The following is a 15,242-nucleotide window of genomic DNA, read 5'->3' on the forward strand; positions in this document are numbered from 1 at the left end:
ACAAGACTATGTTAAATTAATACTATCGATTGGTATTCAATGTTTTTCAGTAATTTTCACCAAAACGGTGATACTTTACACAATCCTGTATTATTTTTTTTTTTTTTTTTTTTAATCGCTACAGCGAAATTGGTTGGTCGCAGAGATGAGTCCGCATTGACCAAAGTTTTGTGTTGAATATTATAAAAAGTTACTGAAAATTTTGAACTCAAAAAAGAGTTGTTTGCCGAACGAACACTAGAATAGAATGTGAATTATTTTTACAATACAATAAAATAAACAATTTTTTTTAATTTAAATTATTTAGTTCTCCAGATAAGTAAATATTTGTAGCAGTTTTAATGTATCGATATATGGTTGAAATCATATGGAATGACTATCGATAGTATACATCCAATTCTTCACGTTTTTGTTTTGAAACGGAATTGTGCAATATTTTGGCTATAAATTTACGTATTTGCATTCAAAATTACATAAATAAAGTCCACAAAGAAATGAGTGAAGGCAAGGAACAAAAGCCTGGCGATGGCATTCGCTCCATGCGCAGCACGGGCGTCTTCCGTTTGATCAACTTTGAGCTGTACACAAAGCCGGTGGGGATTAAAGATTGTGGATTGCGACACCAACATTCAAAGCTCTAACAGGTTTATTTTCCTTACAGAATATGATAGTCATGGGCCTAGGCCTGACGGCCATAACCGGAGTCTTTGGATACATTGCCTACATGCGGTACAAGTACCAAAGTCTGGGCTACTATGTGGCCGTCAAGGAGGACGGACGGGAGGAGTTCATCAAGAAGAAATCAAATTGGGAACTGTAGTAATGTATCTTTGTGGAAACTTCTTTATTCGCTTGATAGCACAATTTGGTACATAAATTTAGTTGTTTTTGTGTAACTGTTTGTTTGCCAAAAATGTTTAGAAATCACAATAGTAGAAAAATGTTTTTAACTAGAAACTTTTTGCGACACATCTCATCTCATTCGCAAAATGAGCGTAAAACAGCAGGGAAGGGAACAAGAACAAACAGTATATGAGGAAGGAGGAGGAGAGAAGGCAACTTTTGGTGTCATCTGGTGGGTGTTATCACACAAATCAATGGCATTGTATTGTATTGTCCTTTTCCTCTAGCTTCTCTTCTCTCGCTCGTCGTCTCCATTTAGTCGGACAGCTTGAGCGCCTTGAGCTCGTCCAAGTAAGATGCTTCCATTTTAATCTTATTCAATTGATTCAGCTCGAGGCTTTCGCCTTGGCCCTGGCGAGACTTTAGCTTCTTGATATCCGAGAGCTTCTTGGCAACGGTCCGAATTTTGCGCTCCTTCTCGCTCGAATTCTGGCCATTGGCCTGGGGATGAGGTTGCTGCTGCTGCTGCTGCTGTTGTTGTTGATGCGGCTGCTGATGATGGCGTTGTTGGTCGGCGGCATTCTGCTGTTGATATCTGGGTGCCTGAGGTCGTGTTCTAGGCGTGTGCTGTTGCTGGGTCTGTGATATCTGCTGTTCCTCTCCCGTCACCGTCACTGTCTCTGCCGCCGGAGCCGTAGCCGTGGCTGGATCGCCACCATTCACAGCATTCACATCCCTCCTGGGGCCCTTTGGCTTATTCTTGTTGTTCTTCTTGTTGTTGGCACCACCTTGAAGGCAACAAAAGAAATGCAAACAGCAATTAGCAAACACATTGCCCGTCCCTACTTACGGCCATCATAATCAGTCCCTAATCCTAATTTGCATGTTTTACGAAATGTTAAAGGGAGTGAAGGAGGAGGATGAATCGCTAATTCTAGTATCGCTTATACTGATAGGGCCGATAGCGCCTGTTGGATCGATTTGAGACGGTGGCGGCAGCGTTCGCTGTTGATGCATCACGACTGTCACGAACGCTCGCCATTTGGCTTTGACCCTGTTCGGTCCGTCGCATGATCGGATTGTCCACGTCATATTGTCGGTGCCAAAACTTGCGCATTCCATTACCTGCTGATGCTGGTGCCAGTCCGGGTATGCTTGGCAAGTACTTCTCCGGATTCTTGCCTTCCTTCAGCAGGCGCAGATGGGGCGGTGTGTAGGCCTTTTTGCTGGCTTCTGGCTGACTGGATTTGATGCCCTCATGCTTCGCCTTGGTGATTTTCGGCTCAGTGAAGGTTTGATCTGCATACTGCTGCCACTCAATGCCGAGCAACTCCTGCCCCTTCGGCCACATGGTCTCGTGCAGCAAGGCTCCCGAGTAGTGGTACACTTTGAAACTACAATTCGAACAATCAATAATAAAAATCTACTGAAATGCAATCATTGTATGGGGTCACTCACCCGTTGCTGATCCTGAGCCTTGGAGCGGTGGTGGCTGTGACAAACCATTCACCATTGGGATGCCACTCGAAGACAGTGGTGTCCGCTAGCTTTAGGCTGGCCAGCTTCTCTCGCTTGGGCACATCCCACACCTCGACGGCTCCGGGTAGATTGCCAAACCCGGCGAGTACAATGATGTTTCCGAAAGGATTGAAATAGGCACAGTTGCGCGGACCCTCTCCAAAGTCAAAGATCACGTCGCACTTGAGATTGTAGAGCGCTGCCTTGGAGGGCATGAAGCCATAAACAACCACAAACTCTGTGGCCTTGGGACTCCACTTGACACAGTGAACTGGACCCTCCTTCGACAGCGGCACGGAGCAAGTGTCGCCCTTGGTGGCCATAAAGTGGACAGCCTGGTTGCCGTAGTAGGAGGCCCCGCTCTTGTCCACCTCGGTGCTGGTGAGCAGGAGCAGACCAGTGCCTCTCTTGTTCCACAACATTTCCACGCGGTCCGCTTGGAAGAAGCTCTTGCAGGCCACCGTTTGGTTCTGGGCAAGGGCGGGATACTTGTACAGCTTACACATGGACGGAGCTCCCTTGGCGCCGGGATTGTAGAAGGCCAAAAACGGCGGACAGTGGCCGGGTCCGAGCGATAACAAGGCCCCCCGACTGCCGCCTATTTTCCTTGAGGTAGTTTCGAATCCTTTAGCCGCTCCCTCGGGCAGGTCGTAGAACAGAGCCTCGCCCCCAACGACGAGAGCAAAGATCGACTCGTCCGACGACCACGATGGCTCCCAGTCCGCTTGGTTCTTCTGGACAATGGCAAACACTTCGGTGCCCGTGTTGACATCGTAGACCAGCAGGTTGGGCGATCCCTCTGGGCGGTCCTTGGTGATGGCATAGTGCTCCCAGGTGCAGAGATAGTTGCCACGTGGCGAGAACTTGAGGTAGAATGCCTTGGGGCGCGGCAGCGAGCACTGCACTGGCCATGTCCCGGCACCATCCTTGCACGCCTCGAGCACCTTGACGTCCAGGCCGTTGGAATATGCGAAATATCGGCCATCTGGACTGAAGCAGATCGAACGAGAACTCTTCGTCTCCTCTCGCGGCAAGTTGGACTTGTGTTCAAACGGCAACTTAGGTCCCGCCGATGACCACAATTCAACCGCCACGCTAGAGCGAACTGTAAGCAAAGATACGATAGATTAGTGACAAGAGAAACACACGAGGTCGGCCCCCCGCCTCACGACCCGACCGAGAGTGACTCTTCAGTTTGTACAGTCTGCCATGCGGCGGGGGCTGCTCCAGCTGGTTCCACCAATTGTCTGGCATCGGGGGCAGTGTTTGGGGACTAGTTTTAATTCGAATTTGTTGGATTATATTTACGTGCAAGGGTAGGAACAACACCGTCCGCAGCTGCAGCCATTGTCTCAGTGTGACCGCGGAATTATCGATCAAATATACCGACAGACCTTCGGAAATATACCGAAATATACCCTTTCATTTTCAAAATATACTGTAAATGTACCGTAAATTTGAAAATCATTTTCCTCGACTTTGCTGTTCTATTTAATATAACCAGCTAGTTTGGATTCTCAGCGCTATAACTATAATTTTATCAGAATCATCAATCAATATTTTACAAGATTGGCTAATTCAAATGACTTAAATTTGTTGGATTGATTGTAAAAGAGGGTGCAAAATACCTTAACAAATAGAATTTAAGAAACGGATGATATTCATTAAACATATCATTATATACCGATATACCATATGTATACAGTGAGTTCTTTTTCGTAGGTAAAATATCCCCAAACGTATGAATTTTAATTAGTTGTTATGTATTTATGTGCAAGGGTAGGAACGTCTTCGACTGCAGCCATTGGGACCACTGAACTATCGATAAAATATATCGTGAGGGCTACTAACCAAATAGTATAGTATAGTATATACTATTTGGTTAGTGTCAGGGCCTCGTAATTATAACAAAATATACCATCTCATTAAAAAAATATACCGTAAAATACCGTAGTCTTAAATCATATTCCTCGATGTTGAAGTTTTATTTGATATTACTAGCTTGCAAAGACTGTTAACACTGAAACAATGATTTAGTCCGATTGAAGAATCTATTTGGCTTATTATAAATACTACTTTTTATTGGATTTTATACCTTATGACCTAATGTTTTACAAGTTTCTATTTGAATTTTCCATTCAAATCACCCCTTTCTGGAAGCAAGTGAGCTTTGTGTTCAGTATGTAAATGTATGTAACATGTAAAGACACATGTATGTTAACTGATATCATGAAAGAGAAAATTAATTCTATTGTATTTTAGAACAGGAAAGGGATCCGGAACATATGTAAATATTATAATACGCTCGGAGGGGTTTGGGGGACAGTTTTTCTTTCTTCGCAAAATAATGGAGGCAAAACTCCGATATATCCGCACGATATTGGAGTATTGTTCTGGTGTGTGGAGTCCACAATACAAGGAGCAACAAATTCTTATTGAATTCGTTCAAAAACAATTTTTAATATTCGCCTTAGAAATCTGAACTGGGACTCTGACAGACTCCTTCTACCATACCTATCGAGGCTAAAGCTAGTGGAAGTTGCTAGTGCCTTAGCAACTTTTTAAATTTTATCTTTCCCTCCTTCTTAGTCTAATTCTTAAGTCTCCCATATTGGACCGTTCAATGATTACTGCTACGCTCCAAAAACAAAAGTACCGATATATTCAACCATTCCTTTCATCAAAAGTTTCAATATACATATATAATTTCCAACATTTCCTTAATTAGAGGATACCCTTATCCCAAGTGTATCATAATGTTGCTCATTCCGTAGCCATGTTGGGGAAGAGTGCTGACCACTTTTCGCAGCATGTTGCTGGCCCATACAAATTATGTTGCCAACGGTAAAATACGTAAGTTTGGATGGAATTCAATTTATGAGGGAATTGAATACAGACTCATTGCTGCGATGAAAGTTCGCATGTTGCGAGAGCGAAATATCCCTAAGGAGAAGAGAGAAAGTCCTCAAGGCACTTTTGAAACACAACCGTATGGGTGTTTCGATACCCTTTATTATTGAATATACCTTAAAAATGGGAATTTATGAGACGGGTGAAATTCAATAAATATACCATTATATACCGATACACCATCTATATACAGTGGACTCTTTTTCGTATGTAAAATATCCCCAAAAGTATAGATTTAAGTCAGTTGGATTATATTTACGTGCAAGGGTAGGAACAACGTCCTCAGCTGCAGCCATTGTCTTCCAATCGCACACGTACAAACACACACAGGAACACGAACGTTGTTGTTGTTGCAGCCGGTGTTGGTTAACAGATGATTGGTTGTGCACTCACACGGTTGTTGTGTACTGTGTATATCGATAGGCGCGTAAATGCATTGGCGCGATGACAAACACTTTGAACATGTAAATGTAAACCCAAACCAAATATTTAGAACTGCAACAAAACTTCAGCTCTACGTAAATTTAAAAACATTTTAGTACTAACTATTTTTTGTGTGTGTTTTTAGAAGGCAAATTCAAACGCATCTAGATGCCTACTATATTCCCCAAAACTCTTACTTTCACCCCCCGCACCCAGGCTTGTACATTGTATGTGTCATATGTGTACTTTCCGAAGGTAGGCTTGAGTTTACATTTCTTTTGGCAACTATTACGCCAGTTAATTGTGAGGCTCGAATAAAAGCACTTAGAGCGGCGGCGGCGATGCACAATTGGAACTCGTTCAGTCACTTTCGCTGAAAAATGTCGTGGCGTCTGTCGATGACACTTTGCGCATGCGTGTCAGAGTCAGCACAGCCAGTGCCCCCAGATCCCTCCCCCTGGCAAAGACAGTGTAACGGCGTCTCTCTCATGTTTCAGTGCGGACAATGTCCGAACTTTTATTGTTGCCCTGCCTGGTCGGTTGGTCCGTCACAACGCTTGTTTCAATTGTTGCTATTATTTTAATTTTATTTATACCACAGCAGTGCAGTACTTTTTCTGCACGCCTCGACGCGACGACAATTGACTTCAAATGTCTCGCATTTGGCCGAAAAGAAAAGTTACAACAACTATGAAAGTTACTGTGGGCTTTTTCTTCAGTTTTTTTTCGATAATAACCATCACAAATTGAAACTAATATAGCTTGACTTGATAACTTTCCCAAAAGAAAATAACGTAAAGCGGCATTTAATACACACAGTTAGACAGAGAAAGGCATAGAATATGGACAATTATGTAATATTATTAATCGGCAATCAATTAACAGCAGACCATGATACAGACCGTGATGCACCCAGCTAAGCCATTTCGCGATGCTTTCGGTTTTCATGAAGGTGAAACCGCATTCATCATAATCTGCCATAGAGTAAAAAGTGGTCTGAAAATCAAACATCGATAAGTAATTCTAGATCGATAATCGATAATCGAGCTTCCGAAATTAACCGAAATTCAAAAGAATTTCGCTTCACACCCAACTAGCAGCCAGGAAAATTTCGAATCTAAGCAGCTAATCAATCAAATTTCAAACTAAATCCAAATCAAACATAGTTTCAATATAAGAACAATGGATTTGAAGAGTCATATGCTGCACGATGATATATTTGAGGATATAGGACCCCTGGAAACATTGGGTGGCTTCTTCATATTATTGTTTTTTTTGTTCAGCTTCTTCTTCTGCGTCGGCTACTGCTGCTGCTTCACCTGCGACGGTCAAGAGTCGTACTGAAGGGACATTTCTGTCATAAATTGTCAGAAAAGTAACAGAGCTCAATAAATTATTGGTAAAGTCATCAATCATCAATTATCAATCCAATGGATCATTAGTCTTATTGGTAAGGCTGTACGATTGCTCTCTGCACAGGCTTCATTTCCACATGCAGTCGGCTGTAACGACCATCTGCAAATCCCCTTTAGCCTCCGGTGGATTATCTGATTGCTTTTCAGCAATTGTCAATCTTTATTTGAATGAACAGAAACCCAAAATCTGGCATAATGTGTGTAATTGTAAGCATAATCCTTGCAGTTGTGGTCGTAATTGTATTGTTTGTGTGCCTCTGCTGCTGTTGCGTATTCAGCGCTTGCGTGTGCTGCTGCGACTGCGTTCTACGCGGCCCAACTCCAGTGCCAACCCCACTGCCACCGCTTCCACCAACGCCGATACCACGAATAGAGGCAGAAGCAGCACCTGGTGGCGGTGGTACGAAGGCAACAGGTTACGACGAGCCAATGCGCTGCGATGCCACAGCTAGCAGAGCAGAGGCAGAGGCCAGGCCTGCTGCGCCGGCGCAGTCGTCGCTGCTGCTGCTGCTGCTGCCGTTGCCGTCGAAGAGACGACACCTTAAGGAATGGTAAACGTTACCTGGTCCGTCAGTTCAAGTTGAGCGTTCGAGTTGGCCGGTTGTCAGAGACGCGTGTTCCCAAAAAGATACCCCAGGCGGCAGTAGCAAGGCTTACACCACTCAGAGTCTGAGTATTTTGGGATTTCGTTTTATCGTTTTACTTGTGGCCGAGCGATACGTTCTGTGTAGTTGCCAATCGTTCGCGTAAAGTGTTTTGTGTGCCAAAGAGCCAACCCAATAAAGTCGCAAAGAGACCGAGTCACAAGTGCCCCTAAAGTACAGCCAATAACCCAGCAACAACCCAGCCAGCCAGCCAGCCAGCCAGCATCTCAAATATATATACACACAGCTACAAAATGGAATACCGGTGCTTTAGTAGAAGTTCTGTCAAAGTAAGTGACCCCAATAAGCACTAAAAAATAAAAGAAATACCTCAAGAGGCTCAAGAAGCTAAAGAAGCGCCCACCACACCACACCACACCACACCACACAACACCAAAGAACACCAAACAAAACGACCAGGAGAAGCAGCTGCAAGATCTCTTACACTTCTCTCTTACACTTTTTGTTGCTGTTGTATTTTGCTTGAACTTGGCATTGTTCTCTGGAGTCGTCGCCGTCTCCGTTGCCGCTGATGTTGCTGCTGGTCGTCTGTGGGTTCCTTTTGGAAACCAGTATGGCATTAAAACTTATATAGCTGTGTGCACATCCCATATGTGTTTCTATATATCGTATGTACTCTCTCGCACCAGAGTGCACTCGGCGGCGTGCCCAACCCAACCCACAGCCAGGCAACACCTTCGGTGGTCCACTAAGTGCCTGGAATGGCATGGGATGGGTTTGACTTCAGCTTTGGGTTGGGCCTGGCCGGGTTCTCCTCAGGAATTTATTCTCGACTCCATGCGATTCGCCCATTTCGACCTATTTCCTCGGCCAGTGGAGTGGAGAGCCCCCAATCACTCGATGGAATTAGCACCTTTCTTTGACTTTCTTTTTGCAGTCGGTGTTGCGTTGGTCTTCTGCTGCTTCTGGCCTTAACGAATTTTTAATGAATTTGCTTTGGCCAAATAACTTTTACTAGGCTTCTTGCTGGCCGCATACGAGTGGTATGTCTGGGTATCCCCATTCCCATTCCTCCCTCCTCCCTCCCTGTTTTGTCAGTCGGCTCACGTTTCAGTCAGGCACTGGAAATTGGCCAGAAAACCGTGTGGGCTGGTCATGTGCAGCCCTGCTGATATATGGCATTACTTTGTGGGCTCCGGCTCCGGCTTGAAAGCTGCAAAGGAATGTTTGGGAGGAGATTGGGAACGTGAGAGGATCGTGGGCGAGATCATAGAAATGGAACATTCAATTTCCTACTCCAAAGAGCTGTTAATAATCCGCATACCAGCATCAAGAATTTCCAAATCTCTCATCTTGTTTCTCTGTGAACTTGACCCACAAAAATGCTAATCAAGGAAGCAAACGTAGAAAGCAAAAACACGGCCTCCGCCTCCGCTTCGCTTTGCTTAATCTTTTTCCACTGGTTGGGTATCGGTTCGAGTTATGTTGATTTCTTTGCACCGATTTGATGTGGTGAGTGCCCCCGATTAATGAGTGTCTGTTTGTCTGGTCAAGATACAGCCTTCTTGGCCCAGAGAGAATCTCATTTGTGCGCTTGGCTCATGCACGAGTCTGTCGGAAATTTAATCATCTTGTCCGGTAGCCCCCGACCAGACGATGATTCAAAACGAATTCCCAGAGCGAACCCTAACCGTTGAGCGATGCCGCTGCCCCGCGGGCAAAAGTAAAATAAAGAAGAAAAAAAACTTTATAAAAAGTAGGCTAAATATATTCATACTTTGATTTTTTATGGGTTGCTGGTGCTGTTGCTGTTGCTGGTGCTGTTTTGTCTCTGGCTGAGAGCCGGTCCCAGCTCGCTCGCACACACAGGTAGAAAGATTCTCATTCATGCGTGTCACCTCTTGGTTGCTGGCATGGCATGGCATGGAAGAACAGAAGAACAACCCAACCCTAAAGAGACCCAACCAGAGGCAGTAATACGTCTACGGGCATGCGAATGCGTAGATAACTATTTGCAAAACGGAATTGTAAACTGTAAAACAAAAGAGTTCTGGGTCAAATATTTCCCCCCCTCACGCCGCAGTCAGCATTCCCTTTTTGATTGGCAGATAGCACTGAGGGGAAGGGACCAAAAATTGTCATAAATTTGCGTTAATTGCCTGCTTAATGTAGCGCCAAAAACTAACAGTACTTCCCGTGTCGCCTCAAGATATAATGATGCAAATTATCCAGTGAAACTTGCAACCCATCAAAAATACAAAAACAAAACATAATAAGAACAAAATTGAGGGCGTAATGAGTAAAAGTGTTAAGGGGGAGAGAGAAAAACAGAGAGATGCTTCAGTTCGGTTCTAGTTTTGATCAGCGAAATTTTTGTAGCCCCGTTTCCACGCGCCATCCCACGCTCTCTGGACAATGGCCGCCGCCGACGACGCTGCCGCGCATGCGAAGTGGCAAGCAGCCCAAAAATGAAAGCGCCGCTGTCATCGCATTGGGGGAGGGATTGAGACGAAGCCAGAGGCATTAGAGTCCATGCACTTGCCTCTTGTCTCTTGCTTAGCGGTGGCCCCCCAGGCCCACAATGCTCGGCTGTGGCCGTGCCGTGTTGTTGCTGTGGTCTGGGGTCTGGGAAAACGTGATCTGCATAGCGGCTACGGGACCAAGAGACCAGAAAAAACCCATTGAAAGTTTTGTAGCTTCGGGGTTATCACGGCCCGAGAGCTTTGTTGTTTGTCGCGGAACGGAAAAAAGCAATAACGAACGGGACGGACGGGTCTAATGCGCAACGGGTCTAGTGCTGAGAACCCCGACATTAGCAGAGATCACAATCGATCTCGATCGCTAACATGTTCCACAGGGAGGGATTCCAATGCCAATGCCCGGCACACGCTGTGGTGTGGTGTGGTGTGGTCCTGTTTTGTGTCCGATTGGATTGGCCAAGCTTTTCATCAACTTTTCCTGACCAACTGCTCCACAATCACAAACAAAGGCCTTTGGGAAATTGTGTCAGTCAAGCAAAGCCAACAATTCTCTCTCAATTCGTTTCAATCACAATACATTATCACTGACATCCATTGAGAGAATGTGGAACTCGCCAGACGACAACCACCAGAGCAGGAGGGGGCAGTGCACACGAGAGGGGAGACCCGACAACACCCGACACCCGAGGCTGTAGGCTACGCTTATCAATAAACCAGTTCCAAGTCGCCTCATTGCGTGCAACGATCTCACAGTCACAGTCACAGTCAAAGTCGCAGTTTGTCTTTCTGTCTTCTGGCTATTTGTAAAGCTGTCAATAAATCTGTCGACATTGCCTTGCCGGTGGTGGTGTGTGCTTTCCCAAAAAACCAAACCAAACCAAACCAATTTTCACTTGTGGTGTAGTGGTCCAATAATATTGTAGAGTTTAATTTTCATTTATTACCAAAGTCCAATGTTTGTTTATGCGCCTCGAAACATGCTCCATGGCTGCTTGGGTGTGTGTTAGAGAGGGAGAGCCAGAACCGCCTCAGAGAGAGACTTAAGACACGCCAGAGACGAAGAGAGAGAGATGGAGATGTGGGTCGTTAACCTCGTTATAACGGCACCTGTGATACACGAACAGCGGAGCGGAGCGGCGCTGCTCTTGACAGTTTTGCTCGCCGTCGCTTTGTCTCTCTTTTTTTGCCATGCCTCTCGGGCTGGAATCTGATTCTTTCTAGCCTTCGACAATAGCCGCACATTTAGTGCAAGTCTCTTTCCTCCACTTGTCCTCCTGCTTCTCCTCCTCCTCCTCCCTGCCTGCCTGCCTGACTGCCGTGCATGAGCGTTATGTAAGCAGCCGCCTAATGACGGGGCACACATTCAAATTGTCGCCGAAGCATCGTCAATGGTCTATGGGTTTTTGATTAATGAATGATTTGCTAATTTTTAAAAGCAGCCCAGCTCGGCTCTTATTTTATTTGCATTTATTTGTGATTATATTTGGTTTGGTACAGTCACGCGGCCGGCAATCACTTGAACGAACCCCCGAAGACAGTGGCTACTTAAGAAAGTTGCCTCATTAGGAGGAGAGGGCTCGTCGAGAGCGACCAGACCCAATCAAGATGGCAATTACCAAGTAAAAATACTTCGTACATTCATCTTGTGACAGGTTCAAATGGCAATGGCTTGGTCTTGGTCTTGGTCTTGCTACCCGGTGGTACATTTGCTTTAATGTCGAATTAAGAGAGGGGACGGGACCCTCGCAAGCATTTATTAAACGAAATTGTTGGTCGGGTCCCATCAAAACGGAAAGTCAGACAGACCGACCGACCGATCGTCCGACCAAATGACAATGGGCAAGAAAAGCGCGTTTAATGAGCCAACGACAACTACGGCACAACAGAATTTGGACAAAAGACCAAATGCAGACAGACACGACATTCGGCTCGGGTTCAGGTCTACAGGCGGTGAGAGTGGAGAGCAGATTCTCTTCTCCCACTGTGTCTCTCCCTCTCTATCTCTTCCTGTCCCACGATCTCCCTGTCTGCTCCTCCTCTCCGAGCGGCAGCACGAAGCAAGTTCATTATTTTCTTGTAATGAATGTGAAAAGAATTAAATAATAGAATTTCGCTTTCATTTTATTTTCCCACCAGCAAACCAACCAACACGCAATGACCATTATGGCCCCACAAACATTTCGTTTTTTATTTTTTTGTCAAATGTTTTTGTGAACTGAAAAGAAAGTTTGGTTACAAAATGTGCGAACAAACCATCCGATCCCACACCAGTCCACCAGCAAAACAAAACAATTCACTACAATACGTTAGTCATAACTGAAAGGAAAATAAATAAATGTTTATATCAATTAAAATGGCAACGAGTATTTACGGTATTTTCCATCATCGACAATCGGACAAAGGCCTGATGTCCCGTCCGATTATTTCTGCGCATCATGAGCATGTCGTACGTGCAGCGATTTTCTCAGCACGAGAGAGAGAAAGAGAGAGAGAGAAAAATGGCATGGCAAATTTTTGTGCTGCAATTTTAATTCAATCGAAACTGGTTTTCGGCTCTACTCTGGCTGGGCTGCTGCCTGCCTGCCACTTGATCAGCGAAAAAAATCTGCACAGAGAAAGTGAAAGAAAACACAGCGAGCGGGCATATAAAAATAATAAAAATACTATACTGCAAGAAGAGGCGGCAAGAGGCAATAAAAAGTTCAGACCATATTAGAAGTCAGCTTTACATGCGGTTGAAAAATGTATTAACATTTCTTCTTGTCTTGTCTTGTCTTGCCTTGCCCTCCCTTGCCCTCCCTCGTGGCAGCTGTCCGATTTGAATTTCTTCTTTTGTTTTTACTTTCACGTACGGACGTACGGGTACGGACGGGGGCGATGGCTGGTTGTGGTTGCGGATGGGATGGTTATTTATGAGCTTAATTAATTTGTTTATGGATTTCGAGTCTAAGCGGGTCAAGTATGTGAAAATAGAAACTTTTCATCAGGGCTCAGAGCAGTCAAGAAACTCCTATAACTGGCTTTCGGTCTGGAGTACGCCACTCCACGTTCCTGGAACTCTGAAAAAGTTCCCCCCAAGAGTCAGAAGCTAGCCATGGTCAGGGTCGGGGGTTCAACGACAAAAACATAAAACATGTTACAACACCTCCACTCCAGGAAAGTTGTACAACAAACCAGAGACCACAGACCGGAGAACCCCAGAACCCGGTTGGGCTGTGCTTTTGCATGACACAGCAATGCCAATGCCAATGCCATTGGCATGCCGTTATGCGCAGAGGTCTAATGTCTAACCTATCGATAACTTATGTATTTGCAGCAGCTAACGGCACTCTGCGTCATCAGTATTGCACTTACATGCACCAATGCGGCGTTATGGCCCAGCTACAGCAGCAGCGACGATGCGCCCACAAACAGATGTGCCGGAGGGCGTGGACTGAAATATTTATCCGGCGATGCGCTCACGGACTCGCTGGACTGTCTGGGCCCAAACAATGCGCCATATCCCAGGTGAGTGAGTCACTTAACGGTGATCAAATTGGCCCGATCACAGCATTGGACAACGAAAACTTTCTTTTCTAACGCCTTATCGACTGCCCGACTGCCATGACTGTTCCCCCCATTTACCATTTATCATTTGCATTTGCAGTGCGGCCGTTGCGCGCACATTCTCCAACTGGAACGGAAATTCGCGTCGTGGACGCCAGAGCAAATTGCCCGCCACTCTGGATCCCGCAGTGACCACGAGTGCACTCTTGAGGGCCTACGATGAGGTAAACAATGAGGCTATCGGAAGCAATCGTTATGGTAAGTCGGTCAAGCTAATGACAGTGCGGTGCGGTGTGGCCGCAATTGATTGACCGCACAACTGAAGTGATTGATTGAGCGACTGATTGTCGGATTGTCGGATTGTCTTTTGTCTTTACGCAGGTCGTTCCCTGAAGAATGCCTCGCCGGCGCATCAGTGCAAGAGCGATACACCGGCTCGTCTGTGCAAGACGCGCTACAACACCACGGCACCCATGTATGGCGTCAGTTTGACTTCTGGCCAGCCGGTCACCATAGTTCAGAAGTTCCCCGATCTCCTGCAGCAAGTCGTCTTCGAAGTGTGCGAGTGAGTAGCACTATTCCCAGCCATCTGGACCACCGATATCTAGCTCTAACCTCCCTCCCATATCAAATGCAGATCCTCTGAATGTGATGTGGTTCGCGGCGAGTGTACGCAAACCTATGTGCCCTACCTGTTCCTGGTCATCCCCCTGGGTCCTGTGACGCTAACCGGCCAGGACTATGTGCTCGTGGAGAGCGGATGCGTCTGCAAGCCCAAGTACTCGACGGGCGCCGCCCAGGAGCCCAACATGATACCGTAGGCGAGCACTCGGCGAGCACTACCCCACCCACACCCACACCCACTAGGAACACAAACAGCAACCAAAAGAACTGAGCGAGTTTTGGGTCGAAGCTGAGCAGCGGCTGGCTGACTAAATTAAAATGTACTTAAACGAGGAATTATTTTTTGTAGCGAAATCAATTTTGCAAATGTTATTTAATGTTTTTCCAATCTCCTGTATCCTATCCATCTATGTCTTCTCAACACTCTCAGCTGTATAAAATTGAAATGCAAATTTTGCTCGAAAAATAATCAAATGCTAATATTAAGTTTACATTTAAACAACATTAAATTAATGCACTCGTGCGTTTATAGTTTGTATTTATTAGAGCCCCTAAATAAAAAGCATTCGTTTCGAAATGTGAATATAAATATGGATATTTTTAATCAATTATAGTTCTGATATAATCAAATTTAAATTTTCGATGACGCGACTCAAAATGTGAGAATGCTTTATAACATCCTACATACATACATACATACATATGTATATCGAGAATTTCGTGGAAAAAATCCGATACATTCAATGTTTCCCATTTTGATCCATTGTCAAATCTTAAATTTTTTTCTTTTGTTTTTGGCCACAAAAATCATTAAATCGCTTGCTTTCAGCTCTTTAATCCAAAGAACGATATGTAACCGCCGGGATCTACTCTCGTCT

The 15,242-nt window shown here is 45.2% G+C and overlaps 3 protein-coding genes across 6 annotated transcripts; 2 read left to right on the forward strand and 1 right to left on the reverse strand.

Moving 5' to 3' along the window:
* The first annotated feature begins 381 nt into the window (after window positions 1-381).
* LOC117893732 (small integral membrane protein 8) lies at window positions 382-896 on the forward strand. Its single transcript, XM_034800456.1, has 2 exons — window positions 382-593; window positions 662-896. The coding sequence occupies exons 1-2, from the start codon at window positions 495-497 to the stop codon at window positions 818-820; spliced, it is 258 nt and encodes an 85-aa protein (XP_034656347.1). The 5' UTR covers window positions 382-494; the 3' UTR covers window positions 821-896.
* On the reverse strand, window positions 826-5,811 carry LOC117893731 (eukaryotic translation initiation factor 2A). 4 transcript variants are annotated; one of them, XM_034800454.1, is made up of 5 exons: window positions 5,560-5,811; window positions 3,670-3,701; window positions 2,302-3,466; window positions 1,969-2,237; window positions 826-1,631 (listed from the first exon to the last, which is right to left on the reverse strand). In XM_034800454.1, exons 1-5 carry the CDS (start codon window positions 5,565-5,567, stop codon window positions 1,159-1,161), a joined length of 1,947 nt encoding a protein of 648 aa, XP_034656345.1. In that variant the 5' UTR covers window positions 5,568-5,811; the 3' UTR covers window positions 826-1,158. The 4 variants fall into 4 exon arrangements, 3 of the variants coding, with proteins under 3 accessions (XP_034656345.1, XP_034656346.1, XP_034656343.1); XM_034800455.1 differs by lacking the exon at window positions 3,670-3,701 and having other exon boundaries at window positions 5,531-5,811; XM_034800452.1 differs by lacking the exon at window positions 5,560-5,811 and having other exon boundaries at window positions 3,670-3,727.
* Window positions 5,812-7,666: 1,855 nt separating this feature from the next.
* On the forward strand, window positions 7,667-14,953 carry LOC117894857. The gene is made up of 5 exons (XM_034802114.1): window positions 7,667-8,043; window positions 13,511-13,701; window positions 13,841-13,998; window positions 14,122-14,305; window positions 14,378-14,953. The coding sequence occupies exons 1-5, from the start codon at window positions 8,008-8,010 to the stop codon at window positions 14,559-14,561; spliced, it is 753 nt and encodes a 250-aa protein (XP_034658005.1). The 5' UTR covers window positions 7,667-8,007; the 3' UTR covers window positions 14,562-14,953.
* The last annotated feature ends 289 nt before the right edge of the window (window positions 14,954-15,242 follow it).

The sequence above is a fragment of the Drosophila subobscura genome, chromosome J (assembly GCF_008121235.1).
Source record: "Drosophila subobscura isolate 14011-0131.10 chromosome J, UCBerk_Dsub_1.0, whole genome shotgun sequence".
Classification (NCBI taxonomy): domain Eukaryota; kingdom Metazoa; phylum Arthropoda; class Insecta; order Diptera; family Drosophilidae; genus Drosophila; species Drosophila subobscura.